Below are 27,832 nucleotides of genomic sequence, written 5' to 3'. Positions count from 1 at the left end.
CTGTACATCTGTAGAAAGTTGCTAGATTCTTCTCAGACTCCTAATGAAGTATAGCCACTGGTGTGTTGTTTTTGTTGGGGCCCAGGATGAATCCTCTACAATGTTGATACCCAGGAAATTGAAGCTGCTCACCCCTTCCACTGCAGACCGCATAATAAGATTTGGTATGTCTTCATAAGTTCCCTTCCCTTTCCTGAAGTCTACAATCAAATCCTTGGTCTTGCTGACATTGAGTGCAGTTGTGACACCACTCAACCAGCCCATCTATTTCACTGCTATATGCCGGTTCTTGGCAGTGTCTGTACAGGGGGGATTTTGATGGGATGTCAGTGCTGTGTGTGATAATATTAATACTTTTCCTTTACAGGCAGAAGAAGGAAACATTGAGTACAAGGTGAGTTGGACAGGAGTCTCCACTTCTGGGGCTGAGGGTTCGGACTCTAGTTGATATGCCTGGTAATGCATTGCTATGATCCCTTTCAAGCAATTCTTATGGGTCTTGATGCAGAGTTGATATTTCTCTGAATGTCTTCTCAAGGCCCAGCTGACTGCAAACAAGGGCTCAGCCATTTAGGGCCAAGAGCAGCCTATATGGTGTGTGTGCGCCTTTCGATTTGGATGACTTTCGTGGAGGTAGACAGAGGGTATGTTGGTCAGGAGATGGTGGGGGGGCCTTGCTGCTGACTTGAGGATGAATCAAGATCAAGTTTATTGCTGTACACATTCCTCCAGACCAGATGCACAACACAGTGCAAATAACACACAAACATAAAACAGTAATATTACCACTAGTAAATTCACAAGTACTAAGGTGTATTTGCGGCACAAGCTAAAAAGTAAACAGTACTGTATAATCCTACTGGCGCTTCATGTGTGATGAGACCTGAGTGGTGGCAGAGAGTTCAGTAACCATACAGCCTGGGGGAAGGAGCTGTTACCCATCCTATGGTATCTCCCTGCTGATGATAAAGAGGTTAAAGAGATTGTTGGACAGATGGGAAGGATCATTGACAATTCTAAGGGCTCTGAATTGTCAGTGCTCCCTCCCATCCAATCAACAATGAACAACCAGCACTCCTGATCAATATCTCTAGATGGAAAAGAGACTCTAATGATCCACTCAGCAGTCCTCACAGTCCTTTGTAGGGATTTGCAGTCCGATGCTTTACAGTTCCCTTATCAGATAGTGATGTAGCTGTTCAGGACACTTGATGGTGCTCCTGTAAAAATTGATTATAATGGGGGCGGCGGAGCCTCACTCAGGAACTGAGTGATCTGAGGAACTGGAGATGCTGCTGTGCTTTCTTGATCAAAGAGATGGTGTTGAGGAGCCAGATGAGACTGTGCATTATGTGCACTCCCAGAAACTTAATGCTCTTCTTTTTACGAATGAGCTGCGTATGTGCAGTAAGGAGTGGTTAGCTGCACCATCCTAAAGCATCTCTGTATGCCGTCTCGTTGTTATTGATGAAGCCAGCAACTGTTGTCTTCGGAATGCTTGATGATTCAGTAGCAGTGCAGTCACACATCAGCAGTGTAGCCCTGGTGGTGCTGGTGCTCACAATGAGATGTCTCTGCTAACACAGATTTTGGCCTTTCTGTCAAGAAGTCCCAAGATCCAGTTACAGAGGGGTGTTGAGACCCAGTGAGGTTAGTTTACCCATCAGCTTCTGATAGGTGATTGTATTAAACACTGAGCTGAAGCTGATAAATAGCATCCTGGTGCGTGAGGCACTATTTTTCACATGGAACAGGACAGAGTGGAGTGCAGAAACTACGGCATCATCAGTAGGCCAACTTGAGTGGTAAGCAAACTGGAAAGGGTCAAATGTAGCAGGAAGATGGGATTTAATGTGATCCCAAACCAGCTGCTTGTGTCCCTTCAGATGCTTCTGATTGTCTAGTAACTCTTGCTTTGTATCCTCAGCTGAAGTTAGTCAACCCCTCACAGTACCGCTTCGAGCACTTGGTCACACAGATGAAGTGGCGCCTTCAGGAGGGCCGTGGTGAGGCCGTTTATCAGATCGGGGTGGAAGACAATGGTCTGTTGGTGGGGCTCTCCGAAGATGAGCTAAAGGCTTCGCTCAAGACGCTGCGCAAGATGGCAGAGAAGTAATTTTGTTTGTAATCTTGATCGAGCAGGGGAGGGTACTGGGATTCCGTCTTGGTGCACGTGAGTCCACATCAGAGCTCTGTGTCTGCCTCCGTGTTGGTTGAGTCCAGGGTCTGTGCATTTGCTGGCCACTGAGCTGTGCTTGTTTTGTGCACAGGGTTGGAGCTGACATCACGATCCTGCGGGAATGCAACGTGGCATACGACTTGGACTCGCCCAGGCGGATAGCCGAAGTGTTGATTCGGAAAGTTCCTGATGATCAGCAGGTACAGGCCAGAACTGGTCCCCTCGTTCTCCCAGATACCACTGAAACATGGTGTCAGCCACTGCTCACTGGGGTCAGTGTTGTAATTTGTCTAAGAGTGTGAAGAACCTTGCTGTTCCCTAGGCATTCTGTCACCCACTAGATGTTAACTTGCAGGTAGATTTGGTGAGGAAGGCAATTGTAATGTTAGCACTCATTTCAAGTGGTTTAGAATTCAAGAGCAGGGATGTGTTGCTGAGGCTTTATAAGGCATTGGAGAGGTCTCACCTTCAGTATTGTGAACAGTTTTGGGCTCCTCATCTAAGATGTGCTGTGCTGTCATTGAAGAGGTTTCAGAGGAGGTTCACAAGGATGATCCCAGGAATGAAAGGGTTATCGTACAGGGAACATTTGATGGCTCTGGGTCTGTACTCAGTAGAATTTAGAAGAATCTTATTGAAACCTTTCAAATGTTGAAAGGCCTGGATGTTTCCTGTGGTGGCGGAGTGTAGGACAAGAGGGCACAGCCTCAGGATAGCAGAGTGTCCATTTAAAACAATGCAGAGAAATTTCTTTAGCCAGAGGATAGTGAATTTGTGGAATTTATTACCACAGGCAGATGTGGAGGCCAGGTCATTGGGTGTATTCAGAGCAAAGCTTGATAAGTTCTTGATTGGACACAGTATCAAAGGTTAAGGGGAGAAGGCTGGGGAGTAAGAGAGAAGGAAGGAATAAAGTAGATGAGCTTGAGACTCAGTTGGAAATTGGCAAGTACGTTGTTGTGGGAATAACAGAGACATGGCTTCAAGCGGCCAGGGCCTGGGAAATGAATATTCAAGGATATACATCTTATCGAAAGGACAGACTGACTGGAAGAGGGGGTGGGGTGGCTCTGTTGGTGAGGAATGATATTCAGACCCTTGCGAGGGGGGGACATAAAATCAGGGGATGTAGAGTCAGTATGGATAGAACTGAGAAATTCTAAGGGTAGAAAGACCCTAATGGGAGTTATCTACAGGCCCCCAAACAGCAGTCTGGATGTAGGGTGTAAGTTGAATGAAGAGTTAAAATTGGCATGTCGCAAAGGTAATGATACAGTTGTCATGGGGGATTTCAACATGCAGGTAGACTGGGAGAATCAGAATGGTACTGGACCCCAAGGAAGGGAGTTTGTGGAGTGCCTCTGAGATGGATTCTTAGAACAGCTGGTACTGGAGCCTACCAGGGAGAAGGCAATTCTAGATTTAGTGTTGTGCAATAAACTGGATTTGATCAGGGACCTTGAGGTAAAGGAACCATTAGGAGGTAGTGACCATAATATGATATGTTTTAACCTACAATTTGAGAAGGAGAAGGGAAAATCGGATGTGACAGTATTAAGGTTGAACAAAGGGAACTATGGAGCTATGAGGGAAGAGCTGGCCGAAGTTCAATGGAACAATACCCTAGCAGAGAAGACAGTGGAACAAAAATGGCAGGTATTTCTGGGAATAATGCAGAAGGTGAGGATCGGTTCATTCCAAAGAGGAAGAAAGATCCTAAGGGGAGTAAGGGGTGGCCGTGGCTGACGAAGGAAGTAAAGGCCAGTATAAAAATAAAAGAGAAGAAGTATAACATAGCAAAGATGAGCGGGAAACCAGAGGACTGGGAAGCTTTTAAAGAGCAACAGAAGATAACAAAAAAGGCAATACACCAAGAAAAAATGAGGTATGAAGGTAAACTAGTCAAGAATATATAGTAAAAGCTTCTTTAGGTATGTGAATAGCAAAAGAAATAGTTAAGACCAAAATTGGGCCATTGAAGACAGAAACAGGTGAATTTATTATGAGGAACAAGGAAATGGCAGACGAGTTGAACAGGTACTTTGGATCTGTCCTCATTAGGGAAGACACAAACAATCTCCCAGTTGTAATAGTAGCCAAAGGAACTAGGGTAAAGGATGAACTGAAGGAAATTTATATTAGGCAAGAAACGGTGTTGGATAGACTGTTGAGTCTGAAGGCTGTTAAGTCCCCGGGACCTGATGGTCTGCATCCCAGGGTACTTAAAGAGGTGGCTCTAGAAATCATGGACGCATTGGTAATCATTTTCCAATGTTCTATAGATTCAGGAACAGTTCCTGCTGATTGGAGGGTGGCTAATGTTGTCCCACTTTTCAAGAAAGGAGGGAGAGAGAAAACAGGGAATTATAGACCGGTTAGCCTGATGTCAGTGGTGGGAAAGATGCTGGAGTCAATTATAAAAGAGGAAATTATGACACATTTGGATAGTAGTAGAAGGATCAGTCCGAGTCAGCATGGATTTATGAAGGGAAAATCATGCTTGACTGAATGGCCTACTCCTGCACCTACTGTCTATTGTCTATTGAGTGGGACTGAGGAGGGGGAGGAAAAGGATCAGCTGTGATTGAGTGGCAGAGTAGACTCGATGGGCCAAATGGCTTAATTCTGCTCCTCTGTCTTGTAGTCTCACTGATGGGGTATGTCACTGAAATCCTGAGTGTCCGCAGACTGGCAAGTCAGATGTTATCCATTGGCGATGACTGTGGGGTAATATGTAATATGCTGAAGCTTCCAATGCCTAGCTGTATCCTGTGTCAAAGGTGGAGCAAGGGTGATTGGACTGTCAAATGCTCTGCATTATTAGTCAAGGACCTTCCCACCACTCTGTAACTGTGGATTTAACAGGCCTTCAGAGCTGGTACAACTGTGGTGGGTTGAATGGTGTGAATGGAGATTATGATGTTGCATTCAGCTGAAGCGGTGGGAGGAATGGGATATCTTGGGCGAGCAGTTGGTATATGGCTGTGCAGGGACAGGGAGGTATAATCTGTGCTCTCTCCTCCTGCAGTTCCTCGACCTGCGAGTGGCAGTTCTCGGGAACGCGGACTCTGGGAAGTCAACTCTGTTGGGAGTCCTAACACAGGGCGAGTTGGACAATGGGCGTGGTAGAGCACGACTCAACCTCTTCAGGCACCTACATGAAATCCAGTCAGGGCGAACTTCCAGCATAAGCTTTGAAATCCTGGGATTCAACAGCAAAGGAGAGGTACAGTTGTGATCTACAATCCTACAGATTTCCCTGCCTCCCTGGCCTGATATGGGATTATCTGATTTGGAGTGGAGCAGGGTAGTGCCAGAAATGCTGGGATTAACCATCCTGCCAGGGTCTGTGGGGAAGGGTAAGGCTGGGGTAGGTTTATGGGACAGCCATACTAATATCCTTCCAGTACTGGGTTTGGATGGCAGAAAGTTAAGGTTAAAGAGGTATCTCCTAGAAAAAAGTCCCAGGGAAGAATGTGGACACAAGGCAAATGTTATCTGTCTGCTCAGTATAGTCCCACCTCCTCGAAATGTTCCATCCACACTGACTGAAGAGGAAGACTAGGGACAGCGAACTGAATGGCCTCCAGTATGTCATTGGCCTGTGCTAGGTTGTTGCTGCTCAGTGTCATGGAGCGCAGAAAAAGACCATTCGGCCCAATTAAATTGTCTACATCGGTTATTCCCAAAAGCTTTCCTATCCATGTACTTTTCCAAGTGTTTTTTTTCGTCCAAGCTCAAAGTCATCCAGTACAAAAAATGGCTCACCATACCCATGCCGACAAGTCCAAACTACACTAATCCCATTTACCAGCACTTGGTCTCTGCCTCAGGTGCTCCTCTAGACACTACTACAATGTGGTGGGAGTGTCTGCATCCACCACTCTTCTCTACGTGGCAGTGAGTGTCACACCAGCGCTGGCTGGATAGAGGATGGGACTTCATTCCCAGTTCACAATGCATAGACTAGATTTTTAGGTCTCTGGGGCTGCTTTTGGCCCACTGGGTCAGGCTCAGGCTAACCTCTCTGTGGTCTAATATGCTGCTGTCCTTCTCCCAAAGGTGGTAAATTACAGTGGTTCACGGACAGCAGAGGTAATCTGTGAAAGTGCCTCCAAGATGATCACCTTCATTGATCTGGCAGGGCACCACAAGTACCTAAAGACTACCATCTTTGGCCTGACCAGTTATTGCCCGGACTTTGCCATGCTTGTCGTCAGTGCCAACACTGGCATAGGTATGTTTTTTAAATATGTGCTGGTGTGGGGAGAGGGAATGGAGGTATTGCTAGGCCCTGAATGGCACATGAAGTGATCACTGGCTTCTGATCCTTGTCTGCTGAATCCTTTTGGGAAGTGTTGATTTGTGATGACCCTTATGTCAAACAGCCCCTGTGCTTTGTGTACAAGCCTCTGGATGAGGACGCAGTCCACAGAAATAACTTCAGAGATAAAGCGGTAGAGGGAGCTGCTTTGGGCTCTCCCAGAACCAGACCTATCACTTGTCCCTGGGATCCTCTGCACAGAGCTACCAGGCAGTCAGAAAGCAGAATCGCTTCTTCCCACCACAGTGTTTAGGACCCATGTTTGTAAATGTGTTCTCCCTGTAACTCCAGCAAGCAGACTGCGTGGTGGAATGCCTCTAGAGATTGAGCCAGACATGGGCTGCTGATAAGAGTCTAAACTACAGTAAGCTGAAACTCTTATCACCCCGCCCCAAGAGCAGATGAAACTTGCCAGCATTCTGTCATTGAATCTCACAGCACAGAAACTGGCCCTTTGGCCTACTGTGTCCGTGCTGATTATTGCATTCACATCTACGTCATTTTGTTTACCAGCCTTTGTCTGTAGACTTTTAGGCCTTAGATGATTCTGGTGAACTTCTAGGTACAAACTTAAATGTTTGTGGGAGTCTGTGGCTTCATCATTTCTAACGAGCACCAACCCTTTAACCCCTATTTCCATCTAAACCTGTGCACCTTCGTAAAGGGGAAGTGTTTCCATAAGACATATGAGCAGAATTCAGCCATTTGGCCCATCGAGTCTTCTGCCATTTCACACTCAACCCCATTCTTCTGCCTTCTCACTGTAATCTTTCACGCCCTGATTGATCAAGAAGCTATCAACCTCTGCCTTAAATACCCCCGATGACCAGACCTTCATAGCCACCTGCGGCAATGAATTCCACAGATTCACCACCCCTTGGCTAAAGAAATTCCTCCTCATCTCTGTTTTAAATGGACATCCTTCTAATCTGTGGCTGTGCAATCAGATTCTAGACTTCCCCATCATGGCAACATCCTCTCCACATCTGCTCTAGGCCTTTTAACATTTGAAACATAGAAAATCTACCCCACAATTTAGGCCCTTTAGCCCACAAGGCTGTGCCAAACATGTCCCTACCTTAGAACTACCTAGGCTTTACCCATAGCCCTCTAATTTTCTAAGCTCCATGTACCTATCCAGAAGTCTCTTAAAAGACCCCATTGTATCCACCTCCACCACCATCACTGGCAGCCCATGCCATGAACTCACCACACTCTACGTAAAAAACTTACCCCTGACATCTCCGCTGTACATACTTCCAAGCACCTTAAAACTTGGCCTTCTCGTCTAGCCATTTCAGCCCTGGGGAAAAGCTTCTGACTATCCACACAATCTATGCCTCTCATTATCTTGTACACCTCCAGGTCACCTCTCATCCTCTGACGCTCAAGGAGAAAAGGCAGAGTTCACTCAACCTATTATCATAAGGCATGCTCCCCAATCCAGGCAACATTCTTGTAAATCTCCTCTGCACTCTTTCTATGGTTTCCACATTCTTCATGCAGTGAGGCGACCAGAACTGAGCACAATACTCCAAGTGGGGTCTGACCAGGTCCTATATAGCTGCAGCATTACTTCTCAGCTGTTAAACTCAATCCCGCGATTGATGAAGGCCAATGCACTGTATGCCTTCTTAACCACAGAGTCAACTGCATAGCAGCTTTGAGCGTCCTATGGACTCGGACACCAAGATCCCTCTAATCCTCCACACTGCCAAGAGTCTTACCATTAAAACTATATCCTGCCATCATATTTGTCCTACCAAAATGAACCACTTCACACTTATCTGGGTTGAACTCCATCTGCCACTTCTCAGCCCAGTTTTACATCCTTTCAATGTCCCGTTGTAACCTCTGACAGCCCTCCACACTATCCACAACACCTCCAATCTTTGTGTCATCAGCAAACTTACTAACCCATCCCTCCACTTCCTCATCCAGGTCATTTATAAAAATCACAAAGAGTAGGGGTCCCAGAAAGGTGCCTGAGGCACACCACTGGTCACTGGCCTCCATGCAGAATATGACCCGTCTACAATCACTTTTTACCTTCTGTGGGCAAGCCAGTTCTGGATCCACAAAGCAATGTCCCCTTGGATCCCATGCCTCCTTACTTTCTCAATAAGCCTTGCATGGGGTATCTTATCAATTGCCTTGCTGAAATCCATATACACTACATCTACGGCTCTTATCTTCATCAATGTGTTTAGTCACATCCTCAAAAAATTCAATCAGGCTCGTAGGGCACGACCTGTCCTTGACAAAGCCATGTTGACTATTCCTAATCATATTATGCCCCCCACATGTTCATAAATCCTGCCTCTCAGAATCTTCTCCGCCAATTTACCAACCACTGAGGTAAAACTCACTGGTCTATAATTTCCTGGGCTATCTCTACTTCCTTTCTTGAATAAGGGAATAACTTCCACAACCCTCCAATCCTCCGGAATCTCTCCCGTCCCCATTGATGATGCAAAGATCATCGCCAGAGCCTCAGCAATCTCCTCCCTCACCTCCCACAGTAGCCTGGGTACATCTTGTCTGGTCCCGGTGACTTACCCAACCTGATGCTTTCCCAAAGCTCCAGCACATCCTCTTCCTTAATATCTACATGCTCAAGCTTTTCAGTCCACTGCAAGTCATTCCTACATCGACAAGATCCTTTTCCATAGTGAATACTGAAGCAAAGTATTCATTAAGTACCTCCACTATTTCGTCTGGTTCCATACACACTTTTCCACTGTCACACTTGATTGGTCCTATTCTCTCATGTCTTATCCTCCTGCTCTTCACATACTTATAGAATGCCTTGGGGTTTTCCTTAATCCTGTCTGCCCTCATGGCCCCTTCTGGCTCTCCTAATTTCATTCTTAAACTTTTTCCTGGTCTAGATTCCTATCATTACCTAGTTTTTTGAACCTTTTGTAAGCTCTTCTTGACTAGATTTACAACAGCCTTTGTACACCATGGTTCCTGTACCCTAACATCCTTTCCCTGTCTCATTGGAACATACCTACGCAGAACCCCACGCAAATATCCCATGAACATTTGCCACATTTCTTCCGTATGTTTCCCTGAGAGCATCTGTTTCCAATTTATGCTTCCAAGTTCCTGCCCGATAGCCTCATGTTTCACCTTACTCTAATTAAATGTTTCCCTAACTTGTCTGTTCCCATCCCTCTCCAATGCTATGGTAAAAGAAATAGAATTGTGATCACTATCTCCAAAATGCTCTCCCACTGAGAGACCTGACACCTGACCAGGTTCATTTCCCAATGCCAGATCAAGTGTAGCCTCTTCTCTTGTAGGCTTATCTACATATTGTGTCAAGAAACCTTACTGAACACACCTAACAAACTCCACCCCATCTACACCCCTCACTCTAAGGAAATGCCAATCAGTATTTGGGAAATTAAAATCTTCCATCCCAACAACCCTGTTATTATTACTCCTTTCCAGAATCTTTCTCCCTATCTGCTCCTTGATGTCCTTGTTACTATTGTGTGGTCTATAAAAAAACACCCAGTAGAGTTATTGACCCCTTCCTGTTCCTAACTTCCACCCACAGAGACACCGTAGACAACCCCTCCATGATTTCCTCCTTTTCTACAGCTGTGACACTATCTCTAATCAACAGTGCCACGCCCCCACCTCTTTTGCCTCCCTCCCTGTCCTTTCTGAAACATCTAAAGCCTGGCACTTGAAGTAGCCATTCCTACCCCTGTACCATCCAAGTCTCTGTAACAGCCACAACATCATAGCTCCAAGTGCTGATCCACACTCTATGCTCATCCGCTTTGTTTATAATACTCCTCGCATTAAAATAGGCACATCTCAAACCATCGGTCTGTGTGCATCCCTTCTCGATCGGCTACCTATCCTCCCTTTTGCACTATCTCCAAGCTTTCTCTATTTGTGAGCCAACCTCCCTTTCCTCTGTCTCTTCAGTTTGGTTCCCACTTCCAGCAATTCTAGTTTAAACTCTGCCCAATAGTCTTAACAAAACTTCCCACCGGGATATTGGTCCCCCTCGGATTCAAGTGCAACCCGTCCTTTTTGTATAGGTCACTCCTGCCCCAGAACAGGCCCCAATGATATAGAAATCTGAATCCCTGCCCCCTGCTCCAATGCCTCAGCTACGCGTTTATCCTCTACCTCACTCTATTCCTGTACTCACTGTTGCGTGGCATAGACAGTAAGCCTGAGATGACTACCTTTGTGGTCTTGCTTCTCAACTTCCTTCCTAACTCCCTGTAGTCTGTTTTTAGGATCTCCCTTTTCCTGCCTATGTCGTTGGTACCAATATGTACCACAACCTCTGGTTGTTCTCCTTCTCTTCAAGATATCGTGGACACAATCAGAAACATCCCGGACCCTGGCACCTGGAAGGCAAACTACCATGCGTGTTTCTTTCCTGTGTCCACATAATTGCCTATCTGACTCCCTAACTATAGAGTCTCCTATCACTGCTGCCATCCTCTTCCTTTCTCTACCCCTCTGAGCCACAGGGCCAGTCTCTGTGCCAGAGGTGTGACCACTGTTGGTTCCCCCAGGTAGGCTGTCTCCCCCAACAGTATTCAAACAAAAGCACTTATTGTTAAGGGGGACAGCCACTGGGGTACTCTCTAGTACCTGCTTCATGCCCTTCCCTGTCCTGACTGTTACCCACTTCTCTGTCTCTTGTGGTCCCAGGGTGACTACCAGCCTATAGCTTCTCTCTATCACCTTCTCACTCTCCCTGACCAGATGAAGATCATCGAGCTGCAGCTCCACTTCCCTAACGCGGTCTCTAAGGAGCTGCAGCTCAACGCACCTGGTGCAGATGTGGCCGTCCGGGAGGCCGGGAGTCTCCAGGACCTCCTACATCTGACACCAAGCACAGAAAAGCGGCCTCACACACATACTTTCTGCCTTTATTTTAAACAGATAACCTACCTGGCCTCGACCCCTTATCACTGAAGCCCCATTGAGCCAAAGCCTACCTACTCTGATGCCCACTCTGTAAATCTGTCTTTTTAAACTCTTCCCACTATTCTCACTGGCTGACCTCCACGTGCTTGCGCAGTCATGCCCTGTTCAAACCGCTGAAGAAATAATTTGATAGGTTTCAGTGAGATCCCCCTTTCTTCTAAATTTCAGTGACGACATTCAATTCAAGTTTGTCATTTAACCATACATGACTACAGCCAAATGAGACAGCGTTACTATGGAGTCAAGGTACAAAGACACTTTACCACCTGATCACAATCACATAATAAGAGTCCCAAGACCACGACCCACCTCCCCCCCTCCCTACCCAACGCCACAGCTTGATGCATACAGCCAACAAGCCCATATAGAATATCAGTAAAAGTATAATGATGCAGAATATGCATATATGCCCCTGGTGGGTGCGATAGCTTGGACACCTCTCCGGCAGCTGAAAAGCAAGCAATCCTGCAGCTTGAGGCCTGAATCCATTGAGGGCCACTAAAAAATCTGCAGCTGGCCACAGCAGAGCTTGTCTCCTGCCAAGTGAAGACCTGGGTGGGCAGTTCCAACTCCTCTCTGGACACATCGCCATGCCACCCCTGCTGAAGCTTCGTCCACTCACTCTGGCTGCACGGCTTCAAGCCTAATCCTCACTACAACTGAGGACTAGGCCCCCTCTATCTGCCCCTGCTAGCATCCAATAAATCAGTGAATCAAACTTGCTGAGTACCAAATTAACAATGCCCAAAGGGGTCTTGTGATCGTGAGAAAAGCAACCGTAGTGGCCACTCACTAATTGACTGTCAGCCTCCATCGACACAGGCAGCAGCACGTTGCACAGCTCCTTCGTTATTTCCACCAGCAAGCAACTCACTGATGATGTAGACCTATAGTACTTTTGAGTTCTTAACGTACGAGGGGTTATTGATGTTTGTGGCCTAGGGTAGAAGGAGATGAGTTATTAACTTCAAACTTTCTGCATAATCAGTCAGAGTTGAACTGCATGTGCATGTAACTAGAGCTGTATAACTCATCTCCTTCTACCTTAGGCCATGAAGTTATCATCACCCCTCGTACAACAGGATCTTGCAGTCATTAGATGCAAGTTTAAGTAGAATGAGAGGACCTTTTGTTGACCCCATAGAAGCTGCTGCGAACAGTCGTGTCGACATCTTGCTGAAAGTACTGAAGACCAAGAGCTTCTCATAAGATAAACCTGTCATTCCCAGAATCATTCTCGTGAACCTCCTCTAATGAGTTCTCTGCTGTCTGGCCACCCCGACCCCTCATCCTCCATTCTAGCTCAGTCACAGGTGAAAGGGTCTACCTTTTGACTAACTAGACAATAACTCTGTGACTTCTGCTTGCTGGTTGTGTGATCTTCTGCTATCTGTTGTCCCTGTAGCTGGAACCACCCGGGAACACCTAGGCTTGGCCATGGCCCTCAAGGTGCCCTTCTTCATTGTGATCAGTAAAGTGGACCTATGCACGAAGAGCACCATCGACCGCACCGTCAGGCAGCTGGAGGTGGTCCTGAAGCAGCCAGGATGTAACAAGGTGCCGCTGCTGGTGTCGAACAGCGATGATGCGGTAACAGCTGCCCAGCAGTTTGCTCAGTCACCCAGGTAACATGTCAGTCTGTTCCCTGGCATTTACAAGCCTATCCGGCATTAGACTCAATGTGTGAGTCTATGCTCATTAATCACTCACTGTAGTCTCCTCGTGAGATACTGGAGATCATAAACAGCTATCTGTGGGCATGTAGCTGACCGAGCTACAAGGAGCTGGAGATGGAGGAGTTTCATTGTTAGGAGGACTACAATTATGTGGAATATAAATAGAAAGCCATTAAATCCATTCACAAACTCGGACATGGAGCTGCCTCATGAGAAGGTGTTAATGTATCTCAGGGGACACTAGATGAGCTTGGGGGCGAGGAAGGGGAAAGGGGCAGCCATGCATTTCTACAGTGCTCCTCATGACCACTGGTTGTTCCAGGACATAAGGTGGCACAGAGTAGATGGGCTGATGGGCCTGCAAATACCATCTGCATCTGGTGGAGTCACCACCAGTACTTCAGAGGATGGACTGGAGATGCAAAGTTTAACTACAGCACATCAGCTGAGGAGATTCCATCAAGGGAATGCAATTAACTTTGCAGTAAAACTTTAGCCTCTAGTGATGATGAAACTACTGCAGAGTTGTACAAGCCCATGTAGTTCCTAGATGTAATCGGGGGGAAATGCTTTTCTTGCCCAGCCTGCTATGATTCCAGGTCCATCTCTTCATATCAACCAGAAACATTTCACTCCACGCTAATTAGTGGTAAGTGCTAATTGGTTTGACACTGGTTCTGTGGCTCTGTCAGTGGATGGATAGGTGTGGTCACGGTTGAAATGGAAATGGGGGGACTGGTATGCACAGACATGTGTGAATGGCTGGGGGTAGGGCATGTCTACTCATGATCTCAAAGAGCATGAGTGTGTGGTGTAGCACCCCTCTGCCCTGACCCATGACTCTACCTTGCATCCCATGCACACAATGCCTGTTGCTTCTGTTGGCATGATACAGAGTGGACCTGGGTAAAGGGCAGAGCCAAGTCTGTACGTGGTGTGCCCAACTACATCCCTATTTCCTCAGGAGGTTCCTGGCCATCCTAGTTTCTCAACTGAGGCAGGATGAGCAGTAATTGGGTGAGTACCAGCTAGGCTGTTACTCCATAAATGCTGGTGAGCTGTGGTGACATGAGAGGCCAGGGAAGCACTGACAGGAATACAGCATGTGTGGTAATGTCCCTGTTTGTTCTGTTTAGCATCACTCCAATCTTCACACTGTCCAGTGTGAACGGGGTAAACTTGGACCTGCTCAAGGTTTTCCTCAATGTGCTGCCTCCACTGACCAACAGTAAGGAGCAGGAGGAGCTCATGCAGCAGCTGACTGAGTTTCAGGTAAAGCGAAAGACCAGAGTTGATCACTCTGTTCTGTGGCCTCGGCAAAGGACAGGGATTGTGTTTATACGTCCTTGGTAATGGAGGGAACAGAGCAGGTTAAAGACAAGCAGTGTGAAAATGGCCAGGTTGTTCCCAATCAGTGTCAATTGATTTTTGAAATTACCAGAAGGTATAGCTGAAAGGGGACAAGGCTGTTTCAATCCAAAGATGCCCCTACAGCAGTGCAGCACTCCTTTGGTACCATATACCAGGATGTTGTGGGACCAACATGCCTTTCCTCTGGTGCCCATACATAGCCCTCCCCTTTGCTGATATGTGAATCTAGATTATATTCTTATTTGGCTTTTTCTGCTGAAGATTCCTGTACAAAATTCTGCTTAGCCTATGGCTTCTGTGGCCCTCAGCACTGCTCTTGTTCACAACACAAAGGATGTGACCATTCCACTAGAGCGCTCAGGCCCCCTCCCTCTGGCTTTTTATAACAGTCTGCTCAGTAGCTCTGGGGGGGAGGTGGGGGGAGGAAAAGCCTAGCAGGCGAGTAGAGGAATGTGTCTGAGGGCTGGGAAAGGTGACATGGTGGGGGTGTGTATAGACAGACTGGATGAGTGGATTTAGTCTAATTATTCATTGTTCCTGGTTTTTACAGGTAGATGAAATCTATTCTGTCCCTGACGTGGGCACAGTTGTTGGTGGCACCCTGTACAGGTAAGAACAACAATGTGTCTCGGTGGCCTTTCTTCCTACTGTGGTCGTTCTCCTGTGTTTCTGTGTGAAAGAACCACAGAAACAACTTTCTGCAATGCTGGGTTATCACTGCCTCGGTTAGAAGTGAATTCAGTAACAAAATGCAGGAATGTCCATATGGTAGGGAGCAGGGTGGGTGAGTGGGGCTGACAGGATTTTCTATCTGACTCTGGGACAGCACAGAAAGAGGCCATTTGGGGCATTGACTCTGTATCATTAATCCCCCCCAGTCCACATGTTCTCTCCGTTCAGCATTTGTCCAGTTCCCTCATGAACACTGCCATTGAATTTGTCTTCCTGAGAGTGAACTCCAGACCAGCCTCCCCGCTTAGAAGATCCTTGTTTTGGTTGTTTGGCTGGTCAACTTTGGTGTTTGACCCACCCCTCTTCCCTCAGAGCCTCTGATGTGCCTAACATCTCCCAATCCTTCAGCTGACTCATCAAATCAATGCCATGCGAGGAAGTGATAGCGTCCAACAGGTCCGTGCTGCCTTCCAGAAGAGCAGTCCCATTGGTCCCACTCCCTCCAAGATGCTCATCAGCATCCCTTAATCCTTTTGCAAGTTATCTACACTAAGGGTCGATATACAGTGGGGGTGTGTCCAGAGTATTAAGAGTGTTGGCTGCTACTTGTAAAGGAAATCGGGAAAGTGAGGTAGGCTCATGGGAAATCACTGGTTGCCAGAATGAAGGTAAATCTGATTGGAGTTGACCATGGGCAGAGTCTGCCTCCTGTGTTGCGACTCCCAGTGAAGCTGAAAGTGGGGCTGATTTGGAGTTTTGGGATAGAGTGATTGATTTCTTACTGATGGTTTGTATAGGGACTGCTTTCATTAAGGTGAATAAGTCTGATTGTGGTCTATTCCACAGCGGCATCTGCAGAGAGGGTGAGCAGTTGGTGGTTGGCCCCACAGACAACGGGCAGTTCCTGCCACTGAAAGTGTGCAGCATCCAGCGAAACCGGTCAGCCTGCCGTGTGCTGAGGGCAGGGCAGGCAGCCACCCTGGCTCTGGGCAACTTTGACCGGGCTCTGCTGCGGAAGGTGGGTGTCTCCTTCAACACGTGCAGGCTTGAGACAGGTAACACTGGTGCAGCGGTGTACCAATCATTGTTCACTGTTGTGAGTAACAGACTCACAGGCAGCTGGGAGAGGATCCTGGTGCAGGGTTGCAGCTGTTTGCAGAGTGGATGGGAATGGGTAAGGGAGGAAAACTGAGGGGCAGGGGTGGGTGGATGGGTAAGGACCCAGGGTGTACCCATAGCCTAGAGTATAAAGCTGATAAGCAGGATGTGCTGAACTCTTTTTCAGGGCATGGTAATGGTGAGCCTGGAGATGCAGCCAACTGTCAGCTCCTTCTTCGAATCTGAGATTGTTTTGCTGTTCCATGCAAAGACCGTCCGCAAGGGCTTCCAGGTGACAGTGCACGTGGGTAATGTACGGCAGACTGCCATCGTAGAGCTGATCCATGGCAAGGTGAGCGTGTGGCTTCAGTTCCCATTCCCGCTACGCCCTCCCCATGGAACCAGCACTGTCTCCCTCCAGTACTGCCCGCCCACCCAGGGTTTCATTGATTCATTGAGATATGCACAGAAACGGGCTCTTCAGCTCAACATGTCCATGCCAACCAAGGTGCCTGCACGAACTGATTACATTTGGCCCATATCCCTCTAAACCTTTCCTATCCATGTCCAAATTCTGTATAAATGTTACTGAAACATCTCTGTATGCCCACTGTGTTGGGAAGTTGCTACTCAGGTCCTCATTCTTTCCTTTGTCACTTTAAGCCCTACGCCCTCTAAACTCCCCTACCTGGAAAAAAGGACTGTGACCATTCACCTTATCTTCACCCTCAGCCTCCTTCACTTCAGGGAAAACAGTCCTGGTAACATCCTCGTGAATCTTCCCTCCACCCTTTCCAGCTTTGCCACATCCTCCTAGAACTAAAATTCAGTCTAAGCAATTTTTTTACACCTGTAACATGACAGCCTTATTCCTGTATCTGCCTGAGAAAAGCAAGTGTGCCATACAGCTTCTTAATCACCATGCCTTCCTATATTGCATCTTTCAGAGAATTATGTACCTAGTTTCCTGTTTACTACAACACTCCAAGGTCCTATGTAAGACCATAAGACATAGGAGCTGAATTAGGCCACTCAGCCTATTGAGTCTTCTCTGCTGTTCCATCATGGCTGATTTATTATCCCCTTCAACTTCATTTTCCTGCCTTCTCCCTGTAACCTTTGGTGCTCTGACTAACCAAGAACCTATCAACCTCCGCTTTAAGTATACTCAATGGTGGCTACCACAGCTGTCTGTGGCAATGAATTCCAGATTCACCTACTTCTCACTAAAGAAATTCCTCATCATCTCTGTTCTAAATGAACATCCCTCTATTCTGGGCTGTGCGCTCTAGTCCTAGTCTCACCCACCACAGGAAACCTTTCCACCACCACTGCCTGTGCCTTTCAATTTTCAATAGGTTTCCATGAGATCCCCCTCTTATAAACTCCAGTGAGTACAGGCCCAGAGCCATCAAATGCATCTCATACATTAATCTTTTCATTCCCAGAATCAATTTCCATGAACCACCTCTGGATCCTCTCCAATGCCAGAACAACTTAGGTCTACCATTTACAATGAAAGTCCTACCCTCCAGTAACTTCTCGCTTGTCTAAGTTAAATTCCTTTGTCCATTTTTTGGTTAATCTAGATCATTATTAATCTAGATTATTAATCTTACACCACAGTACCAAATCTGGTATCATTTGCAGACTTTTCATCTAAATCATTCATTTTAATGGTGGACAAGAACAGTTGCAGCATTGATCCCCATGTCACACCACTGGTCACAGACCTTCAATCTGCAAAAACAATCCTCTACAACCATGCTCTACCTCTTTCCATCAAAGCAATTATGTTTCCAGTTCACCAGCTTGCCCATTGTGGTCTAACCTTCCAGACCAGCCTACCATGCAGGACCTCATCAAAGACCTTGCTGAAGTCCATGCATCTATCATCCTGCCTTTATTAGTCGTCTTAGTTACATCTTCAAAAGAAACTCAAATTCATGAGATCATTTTTCTCACACAGTCATGCTGATGAGGGATAACCAAATGTAGGTAGATCTTCTCTCGGAATCCCATCCAGTAACTTTCCCACTACTGTTAACCTCACGAGCTTATAGTTCCTTGGTTTGTCCTTGCAGCCCTTAAATTAAGGGACGATGTTGGTATTCCAGTACTTCACCAATATCTCTGCCGGGGTCCAAGCAGATTTTGTTCTTACCTTCCCAAAATGTCCTCGGGATTTATCCACCTTTTTGTCCTTTAAGTCCACCAGCCCTAACTCTTTTGCAAAGTGAATCCATTCCAAAACATTACTATCCCCTTTCCCTAAATTACCAAGTTTGTATTACCTTCTTCACAGTAAATACTGAAGAGAAATATTAATTTAACATATTGCCCATCTCCTGTGGTTCCAGACAACCATATCAATCCTTAAGGGGACTTGTTCTCTCCCTAGTTACCCTTCTGTTTCTATACTTGTCTCTTAAGATTCTCCTTTACCTTATCTGTCAGAGCTATCCCTATTTTCCCTCATCTATCCCTACATCCCTTGGTACTAAGTACCAAGTACTAATGATCCTAAGTACAAGAGATTCTGCAGATGCTAGAAATCCAGAATAACACACAAAATGCAGGCAGCATCTGTGGAGAGGAGTAAACACTTGACATTTCAGGCTGAGACTCCTGATCCTGGCTGACATATGCATCTCTTTTTTCCCCCCTGGTAAGAGCCTCAGTATTCTAATCCTGCTAGCCTTGCCCTTCACTCTACAAGAAACACGTCTCTAAACTTTCCCTATCACACCTTAAAGCCTCCCAATTGCCATAAATCCCTTTACCTGCAAACAGCCTCCTCTCAGTCAACCTCAGCTCATTCTGAGGTATTGGGAGGAAGTTGCAATGTTCCAATTTAGGACTTGAAATTGTGGAACAGTCCTATCCTTTTCCATAACACTTTTAAAACTTAATGAATTATGATCTATGGTCCTAAACTGCTCTCCCACTAGTACTTCAGTCATTTGTCCTGCGTCATTTGCAAACAATACTGTGCACCCCCCCCCCCTTTATTTGGGCAATCTACATATTGCTGCAGGAGGCTTTCCCAGGACACCACACTGATAGATTAGCAAAATCTGCCCACAAGGGCAGTCCCAGTTCACATGGAGGTTAAAACTCACTTGCTATTACAACCCTTCTTCCCCTCTGCCATCTGATTCCTAAATGAACATTGAATCTTTGGACAGTACCTCATTTTTTTTTTAATATACAGTTTCTGTTTTTGCATGTTTTTAATCTATTCAATATATGTAATTCATTTACTGTTTATTGACTTTTTAAATTTTATTATTCTTTCTCTGCTAGATTATGTATTGCATTGAACTACTGCTGCTAAGTTAACAAATTTCACGTTACATACCAGTGATAATAATTCTGATTCTATTTTGTAGTTATCTATGAACTGTTTGATTTTCTTTTCTAATTCTCACTGACTACTTTGGAGTTTTATTATAGGACAATCCCTTCAGAGTTTACTTATTTTTAAATTCCACCAAACTGGGCTCACTAGACAACTAGAAATATAACCCCCCCCCCCCTTTATCCCTACCTCTATCACATCTGTTCCATTGAGCTGCAGGTCCTGTAATAACTAATGTCCCAGTCCTATGTACAAATCCATCCTAAGCTCATCTGCTTGCTTGTCAGGCTTCTACCATTAAATTAAATGCAGTTTATTTTCTCAGACCTTGCTCCCAGTCCTGCTGCTTTCCTGTCTTAAAACATAGAAAATATACAGCACAGTACAGGCCCTTCGGCCCACAAAGCTGTGCCAAATATGTCCCTACCTTAGAACTACCTAGGCTTTACCCATAGCCCTCTATTTTTCTAAGCTCCATGTAGCCATCTGGGAGTCTTTTAAAAGACCCTATCATATCTGCCTCCACCACTGCCACTGGCAGCCCATTCCATGCACTCACCACTCTCTGCATAAAAAACTTGCCCCTTACATCTCTGTATCTACTTCCAAGCACCTTAAAACTATGCCCTCTTATGCTAGCCATTTCAGCCCTGAGGAAAAGCCTCTGACTATCCACACGATCAATGCCTCTCATTATCTTATATACCTCCATCAGGTCACCTCTCATCCTCTGTCGCTCCAAGGAGAAAAGGCCGAGTTCACTCAACCTATTCTCATAAGGTATGCTCTCCAATCCAGGCAACATCCTTGGAAATCTCCTCTGCACCCCTTCTAAGGTTTCCACGTCCTTCCTGCAGTGCGGTGACCAGAACTAAGCACAGTACTCCAAATGGGGTCTGACCAGGGTCCTATATAGCTGCAACATTACTTCTCAGCTCTTAAACTCAATCCCACGATTGATGAAGGCTAATGCACCATATGCCTTCTTAACCAGAGTCAACCTGCGTAGCAGCTTTGAGTGTCCTATGGACTTGGACCCCAAAACCCCTCTGATCCTCCACACTGCCAAGAGTCTTGCCATTAATACTATATTCTGTCATCATATTTGACCTCACACTTATCTGGTTGAACTTCATCTGCCACTTCTCAGGCCAGTTTTGCATCCTGTCTTCAGAATATGTTTGCTTTAATGTTTACATTTGTATCAACTTTCCCCACCAGACAGGTTCCCTCTGACCTGTGCCATTGCCTGTTGCAGGAGGAGCTGAGGACAGGGGAGAAGGCAGTTGTGCAGTTCCGCTTTATCAAACACCCAGAATACCTGAAGGTGGGCACCAAGCTGTTGTTCCGTGAAGGAGTGACAAAGGGCATTGGCCATGTTACCAAGATCATACCAGAGCAAAAGTGCTGAACATCTCCAGATTCTGGGATCATCGCACCCAGCTGCTCTCCAGCCTCAGGCACCGGGATCATAGTGCCCAGCCCAAGCTCACCAGGGTGGGGGTAGGCACCAGCATCTTCAGCCCCCATTAAATGTCCAAGCCTGAACACCACTTGTGCTTACAGGATGAGTTCATTTTCTATTCTGCTCCTGCCTTCTGGTTCACAGTGCTTTTAAATCTAAGCCCAGGTAATCAGGTTCTTTGCTAGTTTGTGAAGTTTATTGAGCTGCTGAGCTGGGCAGGACAGGACATGGTGAAGCCATGTGGAGTATCTGCTGCATTGATGGTGCCAAGTTAAAGCTTATTTTGGTGGGGCCCGGAGGAAGCTTTGTTGTGTCTAAACCGTGCCCTGAGTCTCAATAGTCATACAGAACAGAAACCAGCATTTCAGTGCTGAACAAAATCTAAGCTAGTTCCATTTGCCATGTTTGGCTCATTGTGACAATGCAGTATGGAGGGAGCTTTATTGTGTCTCTAACCTGATTTTTTTTTATTTCAAAATATCTAAAATGTATAATGTTCACGTCAACATTTATAAATGTTCATATTACCAAAACAGTACTGATTCATCAGTATCATTCATTGTATTCTCCCTGCTTCAGGAGTATGTGGCAGAAAGGGCAGGCTGCAAAGCAAATGAGAACTACTTACTTACATACATATATGTACTTGATTATGTGATATAGGCCAGGTTATGTATATTGTTTCTGTATATAAAGATGTACAGAGATATTTGCTTTAAATAAATAATTTTAAGTGATGGTTGATCTGATTTGCTGATTGCAAAAAAATTAGGCGGGCAGAGTGCGTGAATAAGTACTTGTGCTATGTTGTTTCAGGAGGGCGAGATGAAGTAACGACCTGGATTCATGAAATGAGAGCTAGCAGAGGGTGTGACTATTTATTAACAGTGGTGGCTTTACTGAAGAAGGGTGAAGTGAGTGACTGCAGAAAAATGCTTGGGAAACCCTGGGGATGTTTAAAGGTTGAGATACACCAAGAAAGCTTGGTCAAGGGAGGACTTGTCATTTCCAGAGGCTAATTGAGCAGAAAAATCACTGCCTGTCTGAGGATATGACAGAAATGGTTGTTAATTGCTTTGGTATTTGACAACCATTCTTCCCAGAAATGCATGTGACTAGTGCCTACTGTTACATCAGTGCTACTCACAGACACTCATTGCCTGGCACTTCTCTGGTCCAAATGTTACTTGCTGAGTAGATGTGAATTGTGTATAATCTTCAGTAACTCTTCTTCACTTCCAGTGAGGCTGAGGAATTGTGCACTACCCAGAGAAACTTCCGCAGGATCAACCTCCTGAACCCACAGCTGCCTTGTGCAAGACACCTTGACCTCAAGGGAGCAGTTTACTGACTGGCATCAAAGAGCCTGCTGGACTGGTCAGTGGACAAGGGGAAGCACCCTGGTGCTTGGATTCACACTACACAAAGGGAGCCAGCTCACGAAGACCCCACAAAGTCCATCGCTGAACTGTGGAGATGTTATATAACAAAATACAAAACTTTATTTTAGCCACATCTGAAGTTTAAAAAAAATTATTTCTAATACATTAGGAATCTGGGGACCTGCCCCTTGCATCATACCACAGGTACTAGGATGGAGCTTTCCGAAAATACCAGTCCAATGTCTTGATGGCTGTGCGGGCTCGTTTCCTGGCAGGCCTCAGCGGAGTGGCTTTCTTCAGTTGACCTGAGGGGCTGGTGGGCGTCCGAGGGGCTGAGGGGAATGGGGAGGCTGCGAGGGACTGCTGGAGTTCGAGGGCAAAGTGGAAATCCTCATGCTCTGCCACTTCCCAAGGGAGTGTGGACTTCCCACACCTCCTACAGTGCACCAGTGCTTCAGGGGGCAAGCTGCTGGCTGATGGGGAGATCAGGGGCTGTTGGGGGGTCTGTGATGGAGGCTTTACAGGTGAATGGTCAAGAGATTTCCGTTTGAAGAACGATGTGCTGGGTTGGTCAGCCGGTGCAGGCTTCACATGGTCACTGTCCCCACCAATCTGGGATGGTGTGGGTGAGTGGCAGGCGCCAGAGCAGGTTGAAGGGTTGGAGAGGGGCAGAGGCTGGAGTGGTGAGTGTTTGGGGTTGAGATCATGACTGTTGGGGCATGGTGAGAGGTTAGAGAAGGGTTGGGGCCGGGCTGGTGTGGGGTCAGTGTTGGGGATGGGCTGGGGCAGTGCCTGCTGAAAGAAGTGAGTGATGGTTCCGGCTCTGTGTTTGGCTGGGCTGCCTGGATTGGCAGTTGCTGGGGATTGCACCTCAGGCACTGGCCGGTGATTGGAACGGTTCAGGAAGTGGGTGATACTGGGGCTGGAGGCTGTTGGAGAAGGAAAGAAGTTCCGTGCAGACAGATTGAGAGCCAGCACGGCTGGAGACCTGCAGGGAGAGGGCAGGGTTCAGCCCATGCAAGACACCCTCCTTCACTAACCCCGTCCCGAGACTCCCACCCCGCACTAAACCCCCTTCATCGAATGCCTGCTGACTGCCACTCCAACACCAATCTGTTTCCTGAGTGAGACCCCTTGATAACAAGGACCCCCCCCCCCACAAACAAGACCCTCTGAACCACCTGCCGCGCACACACACCTTATACAGATCCCCTCAGCGACCCCCTCACATCATTAAGACTAGGGACCTCCTCAGACATACGGAATCCCCCAGATCAGACCACCAACTGCTCCATCCGCTCCTACATTCACACACTGCCCCTCATGCTACCCCATTTTTGCCCCGTACTCACCAAACTCCCCCCTGGGCCCCAGCTGTGTTAAAGACCTTGATGAGTCGGTGAGCGTCCTGGGCGATCGTGGGGGCATCCTGCCTAGACAGGGGGCAGCATCTTTGAAAGCTGCCATCCAGATTTTGCACACCCACCGCCAGTTGCCGTGCCACTCGTCTGTTCTACAACACAAAGCAGCAGTGAAGGAAGAGCAGCAGAGGAAGGGGCAGGGGAGGGGAGTCATCACTGGTGACAGGGTGAGGTGTAAGTGGTCTTGGCTGTAGATGGAGTTGTCTCACACACCCACCTGTTGCTGATCCTGTTGCAGCCTCTCTTGTAGCTCTGTCGACAACTGCAGCAGCCAATATTGTACCTGCGACAGGACAGGAGAGTCAGCAAGATCCCAGTAACTAGCCTGGTCTCATCCATACACACTCAGATCTGCTCACACCTACTGATAACTTTCCATCACCCCATCACACCCACCACTCAACCATACACAGGTGGAAAGGTTTCTGCAACAGAACACTGTAGTTGATAATCTCCAGAAGCCTCCCAGTGTCACATATCAGTGCATACTGAAATGGGGATGAATGGGTGTGTGGCTGGGGAGATGGAGGGAGATTTTTGGCTCAGGGGAAACAGGGCCAGTTCTGGGTGAAGTGGGGTGGGCACAGGGCGGCAGTCCTGAGCAGGACAAAAGGTGAGGAGGAACTGGCAGTGTCTTAATATCACCAGAAGGAAAATACTTTTCAACAGATCCAGATTCAGAATGAATTCAAGGTGGCACGTGCACACAGTTATAGGGCACAAAACAGACCCTTCAGCCAACTAGACCATACCATAGCCTTCCTGTACTAGCCCCTTTGTCTTCCCTTGGCCCATAACTTTTCCTATCTACAATGCCTATAAAAAGTATTCACCCACTTGGAAGTTTCTACGTTTTATTGTTTTACAACATTAAATCACAGTGGATTTAATTTGGCTTTTTTGACACTGATCAACAAAAAAAAGAATTTCATCTCAAATTGAAAACAGATCTCTACAAAGTCATCAACATTAATTACAAATATAATTGAATGCATAAGTATTCAGCTCCTTAATATGACACACCAAATTATCACTAGAGCAGCCAACTGGTTTCAGAAGTTACATAATTAGTTAAATGGAGATCTGTTTTTGGATACTGGTGTGCAGTCAAGGTGTTTAAATACACCTTTTACCAACTGCTGGTGAGTCAATATCCTGGCAAAAACTACACCATCAAGACAAAAGAACACTGTGCTAGATGGGAACTAGTGAGGGAGGCCATTGAGAAACCTATGACAGCTCTGGAGAAGTTATAAGCTTCAGTGGCTGAGATGGGAGACACTGAGCATACAACTGTTGCCCAGGTGTTTCACCAGTCACAACTTTATGGGAGAGTCACAAAGAGAAAGCTACTGTTAAAAAAATGTGTGAAATCTTGGCTAGTTTGCCAGAAGGCAGGTGGGAAACTCTGAAGTCAGCTGGAAGAAAATTCTATGGTCTGATGAAACGAAAATTTAGCTTTTTAGCCATTGGACTAAATGCTATGTTTGGTGTAAGCCAAACACTGCACATCATCAAAAACACACCATACCTACCTTGAAGCATAGTGTGTTTTTGCATTATGCTGTGGGGTTGCTTCACTGCAGCAGACCTTGGAAGCTTGTGTGTAAAATGAATGCAGCAAAATACAGGGAAATCCTGGAGGAAAGCCTGAGTCTACAAGAGAACTGTGACTTGACAGAAGATTTGCTTTCCAGAAAGACAATGACCCTAAGCATAAAACCAAAGCTGCACAGGAATGGCTTAAAAACAACAAAGTTAAATTGAAGACTTGGAGTAGCCAAGTCATTGTCCAAACCTCAATCCAATTGAGAATTTGTGGCTGGACTTGAAAAGTGCCATTCACTCACAATCCTCATGCAATGTGACAGAACTTGAGCAGTTTTGTAAAGAAGACTGGGGAAAAATTGCAGTCTCCAGATGCACAAAGCTGATGAAGACCTATCCATACAGACTCAAGACAGTAATTGCTGCCAAAGATGCATCTACTCAATACTGACGTGATGGGGGTGAATAATCGCAAACAATTATTTTATGTTTTATATTTAATTAATTTAGATTACCTGTAGATATCTGTTTTCACTTTGATACAGTCTTTTACTGTTGATCAGTGTCAAAAAAGCCAAATTAAATCCATTGTGATTCAATGTTACAAAACAATAAAACATAAAAACCTCCTGGGGGTGGGGGTGTGTGTGAATACTTTTTATAGGCACTGCATATAGCTGTCCAAATGTCTTATAACCATTTAAATATCCCTGCCTCTACCACTTCCTTTGGCAGCCCACTCCATATACTTAACACCCAATGTGTGAAAAAGTTGTTCCTCATGTCTCCTTTAAACCTTTCTCCTCTCACTTTAAACCCATGCCTTTTATTTTTAGTCTCCTCCACCCTGGAAAAAAGACTCCTTATCTATGCCCATAATTTTATAAACTTCTGGAAAGAAAGTCACCCCTCAGCCTCCTATGTTCCAGAGATAACAGTCTCAAACTATCCACCCTCCCCCTATAACTGAAGCCCTCCAGTTAAAATAACATCTGCACCCTCTCCAGATTAATGACATTCTTCCTATAGCAACTAGAACTACACACAATACTCCCAAACGTGGTCTCACCAATGTCATTTACAACTACAATGTACAATATAACATGCCAACTCCTGTACTCAATGCAACTCCCATGCATTGAAAGCAAGTGTGCCAAATACCACATTCACCACCCGTCTATCTGTGTTGCCACTTTCAGGCAGTTATCTACTATCTACTAGAACCCAAGGGTCTGTATTCCACAAAGTTCTCCAAGGTCCTGACACTTGCTGTGCAAATCCTGTCCTGGTTTAATATTTTAAAATGCATCACTTCAAAACAGCTCGAGTTAAATTCCATGTCCCCTTTATCCAGTTTCCCAGCAGACTGAGATCCTATCACATTCTTTAGAGCGTGCCTGGATTGGAAGGCATGTGCTACATGGAGAGAGAAGCCTAATGCTCGTTTTCGCTGGAGCATCAGAGTCTAAGGAAAGACTTGATAAGATTATGAGAAACACAGATAGACAGACCCCCAAAGGAGCAGAATTAAACCGTTTGTCCACTGAGTCAGCTCCAACATTTGATCATGTCTGATTTACCTTTCCTCTCAAACTCATTCTCCTATCTTCTCCCCAGCGTTAAAGTGTTTAATACCAGAAGGTGTGCATTTAAGGTCAGACAACCAAGTTTAAAAGAAATGTGCTTGTTAAGATTTTTTTTAAACACAGACAATGGTGGGTGCCTAGGATGAATGCCAGGAGTGGTGGTGTGGAAGCCAATACAATAGGCACTTAGAAAAACACATGAATATACAGATAAGGGACAGATATGGATATAGGCAGAAGGAACTAGTTAGTTGGGTTTTAAAACTAGTTTAATTAGTTCATGGAATGGCAAGCATGTTCCTGTCATGTTTCATCCCCTAAAACATCCAACACCCAAAAGGGACAGGATTTCTGGCACAAGGCCACACTGACTCTCCTCACCAAATGCCCCTGCCTTACGCTGACTTACAAAGCCTGTCCTGACATTCTCCAAGTTACTGCAGCTGCCAACAGGGTTGTTCCTACACTGAGTTGCAATGCATTTGATGGTCTGAATAGCCTGTCACAGAGTGATACACAAAAACAGCCCCCTCGGCCCATCTAGCCCATGCTGAACTATACTGATAAATAGTCCCATTGACCTACAGCTGGACCATAGCCCTCCATACCCCTCCTCTCCACATACCTATCCAAATTTATCTTAAATGTTCAAATTGATCCTGCATCCATCTTTTGGACAGGCACTTGTTCCACACTCTCATCACCCTGAGTGATGAAGTTCTCCTACATTTCACTACCCTTAACTAGACCTCTAGTTCCAGTGTCACCCAACCTCAGT

General features: G+C 46.1%; 2 protein-coding genes across 7 annotated transcripts in view; one reads left to right on the top strand and one right to left on the bottom strand.

The window, feature by feature from the left end:
• LOC132400942 (GTP-binding protein 2-like) overlaps window positions 1–22,496 on the top strand; it is a 33,287-nt gene extending 10,791 nt beyond the window's left edge. Inside the window, exons 2-13 of one of the 3 annotated variants that reach the window (XM_059982534.1) lie at window positions 368–394; window positions 1,928–2,112; window positions 2,271–2,379; window positions 5,208–5,405; window positions 6,242–6,416; window positions 12,880–13,099; window positions 14,287–14,422; window positions 15,072–15,130; window positions 16,040–16,211; window positions 16,479–16,643; window positions 20,911–20,979; window positions 22,360–22,496. In XM_059982534.1, coding sequence (XP_059838517.1) covers window positions 368–394; window positions 1,928–2,112; window positions 2,271–2,379; window positions 5,208–5,405; window positions 6,242–6,416; window positions 12,880–13,099; window positions 14,287–14,422; window positions 15,072–15,130; window positions 16,040–16,211; window positions 16,479–16,643; window positions 20,911–20,979; window positions 22,360–22,362 — 1,518 coding nt within the window. In that variant the 3' untranslated portion in view covers window positions 22,363–22,496. Of the gene's footprint in view, window positions 1–367; window positions 395–1,927; window positions 2,113–2,270; window positions 2,380–5,207; window positions 5,406–6,241; window positions 6,417–12,879; window positions 13,100–14,286; window positions 14,423–15,071; window positions 15,131–16,039; window positions 16,212–16,478; window positions 16,644–20,367; window positions 20,433–20,910; window positions 21,860–22,359 lie in introns of those variants that run through there. The other 2 variants (XM_059982532.1, XM_059982533.1) reach the window with 2 other exon arrangements.
• Window positions 1–27,832, bottom strand: part of polh (polymerase (DNA directed), eta) — a 51,087-nt gene that overhangs the window by 3,181 nt on the left and 20,074 nt on the right. For 2 of the 4 annotated variants that reach the window (XM_059982530.1, XM_059982529.1), the window contains exons 9-11: window positions 24,138–24,203; window positions 23,852–24,012; window positions 22,699–23,487 (exon numbers count right to left, since the gene is read on the bottom strand). In XM_059982530.1, coding sequence (XP_059838513.1) covers window positions 22,707–23,487; window positions 23,852–24,012; window positions 24,138–24,203 — 1,008 coding nt within the window. In that variant the 3' untranslated portion in view covers window positions 22,699–22,706. Of the gene's footprint in view, window positions 1–22,594; window positions 23,488–23,851; window positions 24,013–24,137; window positions 24,204–27,832 lie in introns of those variants that run through there. The other 2 variants (XM_059982531.1, XM_059982528.1) reach the window with 1 other exon arrangement.

Source organism: Hypanus sabinus, chromosome 10, assembly GCF_030144855.1.
Source record: "Hypanus sabinus isolate sHypSab1 chromosome 10, sHypSab1.hap1, whole genome shotgun sequence".
NCBI classification, from domain to species: Eukaryota; Metazoa; Chordata; class Chondrichthyes; order Myliobatiformes; family Dasyatidae; genus Hypanus; species Hypanus sabinus.
This window is presented reverse-complemented; position numbering and strand designations above follow the sequence as displayed.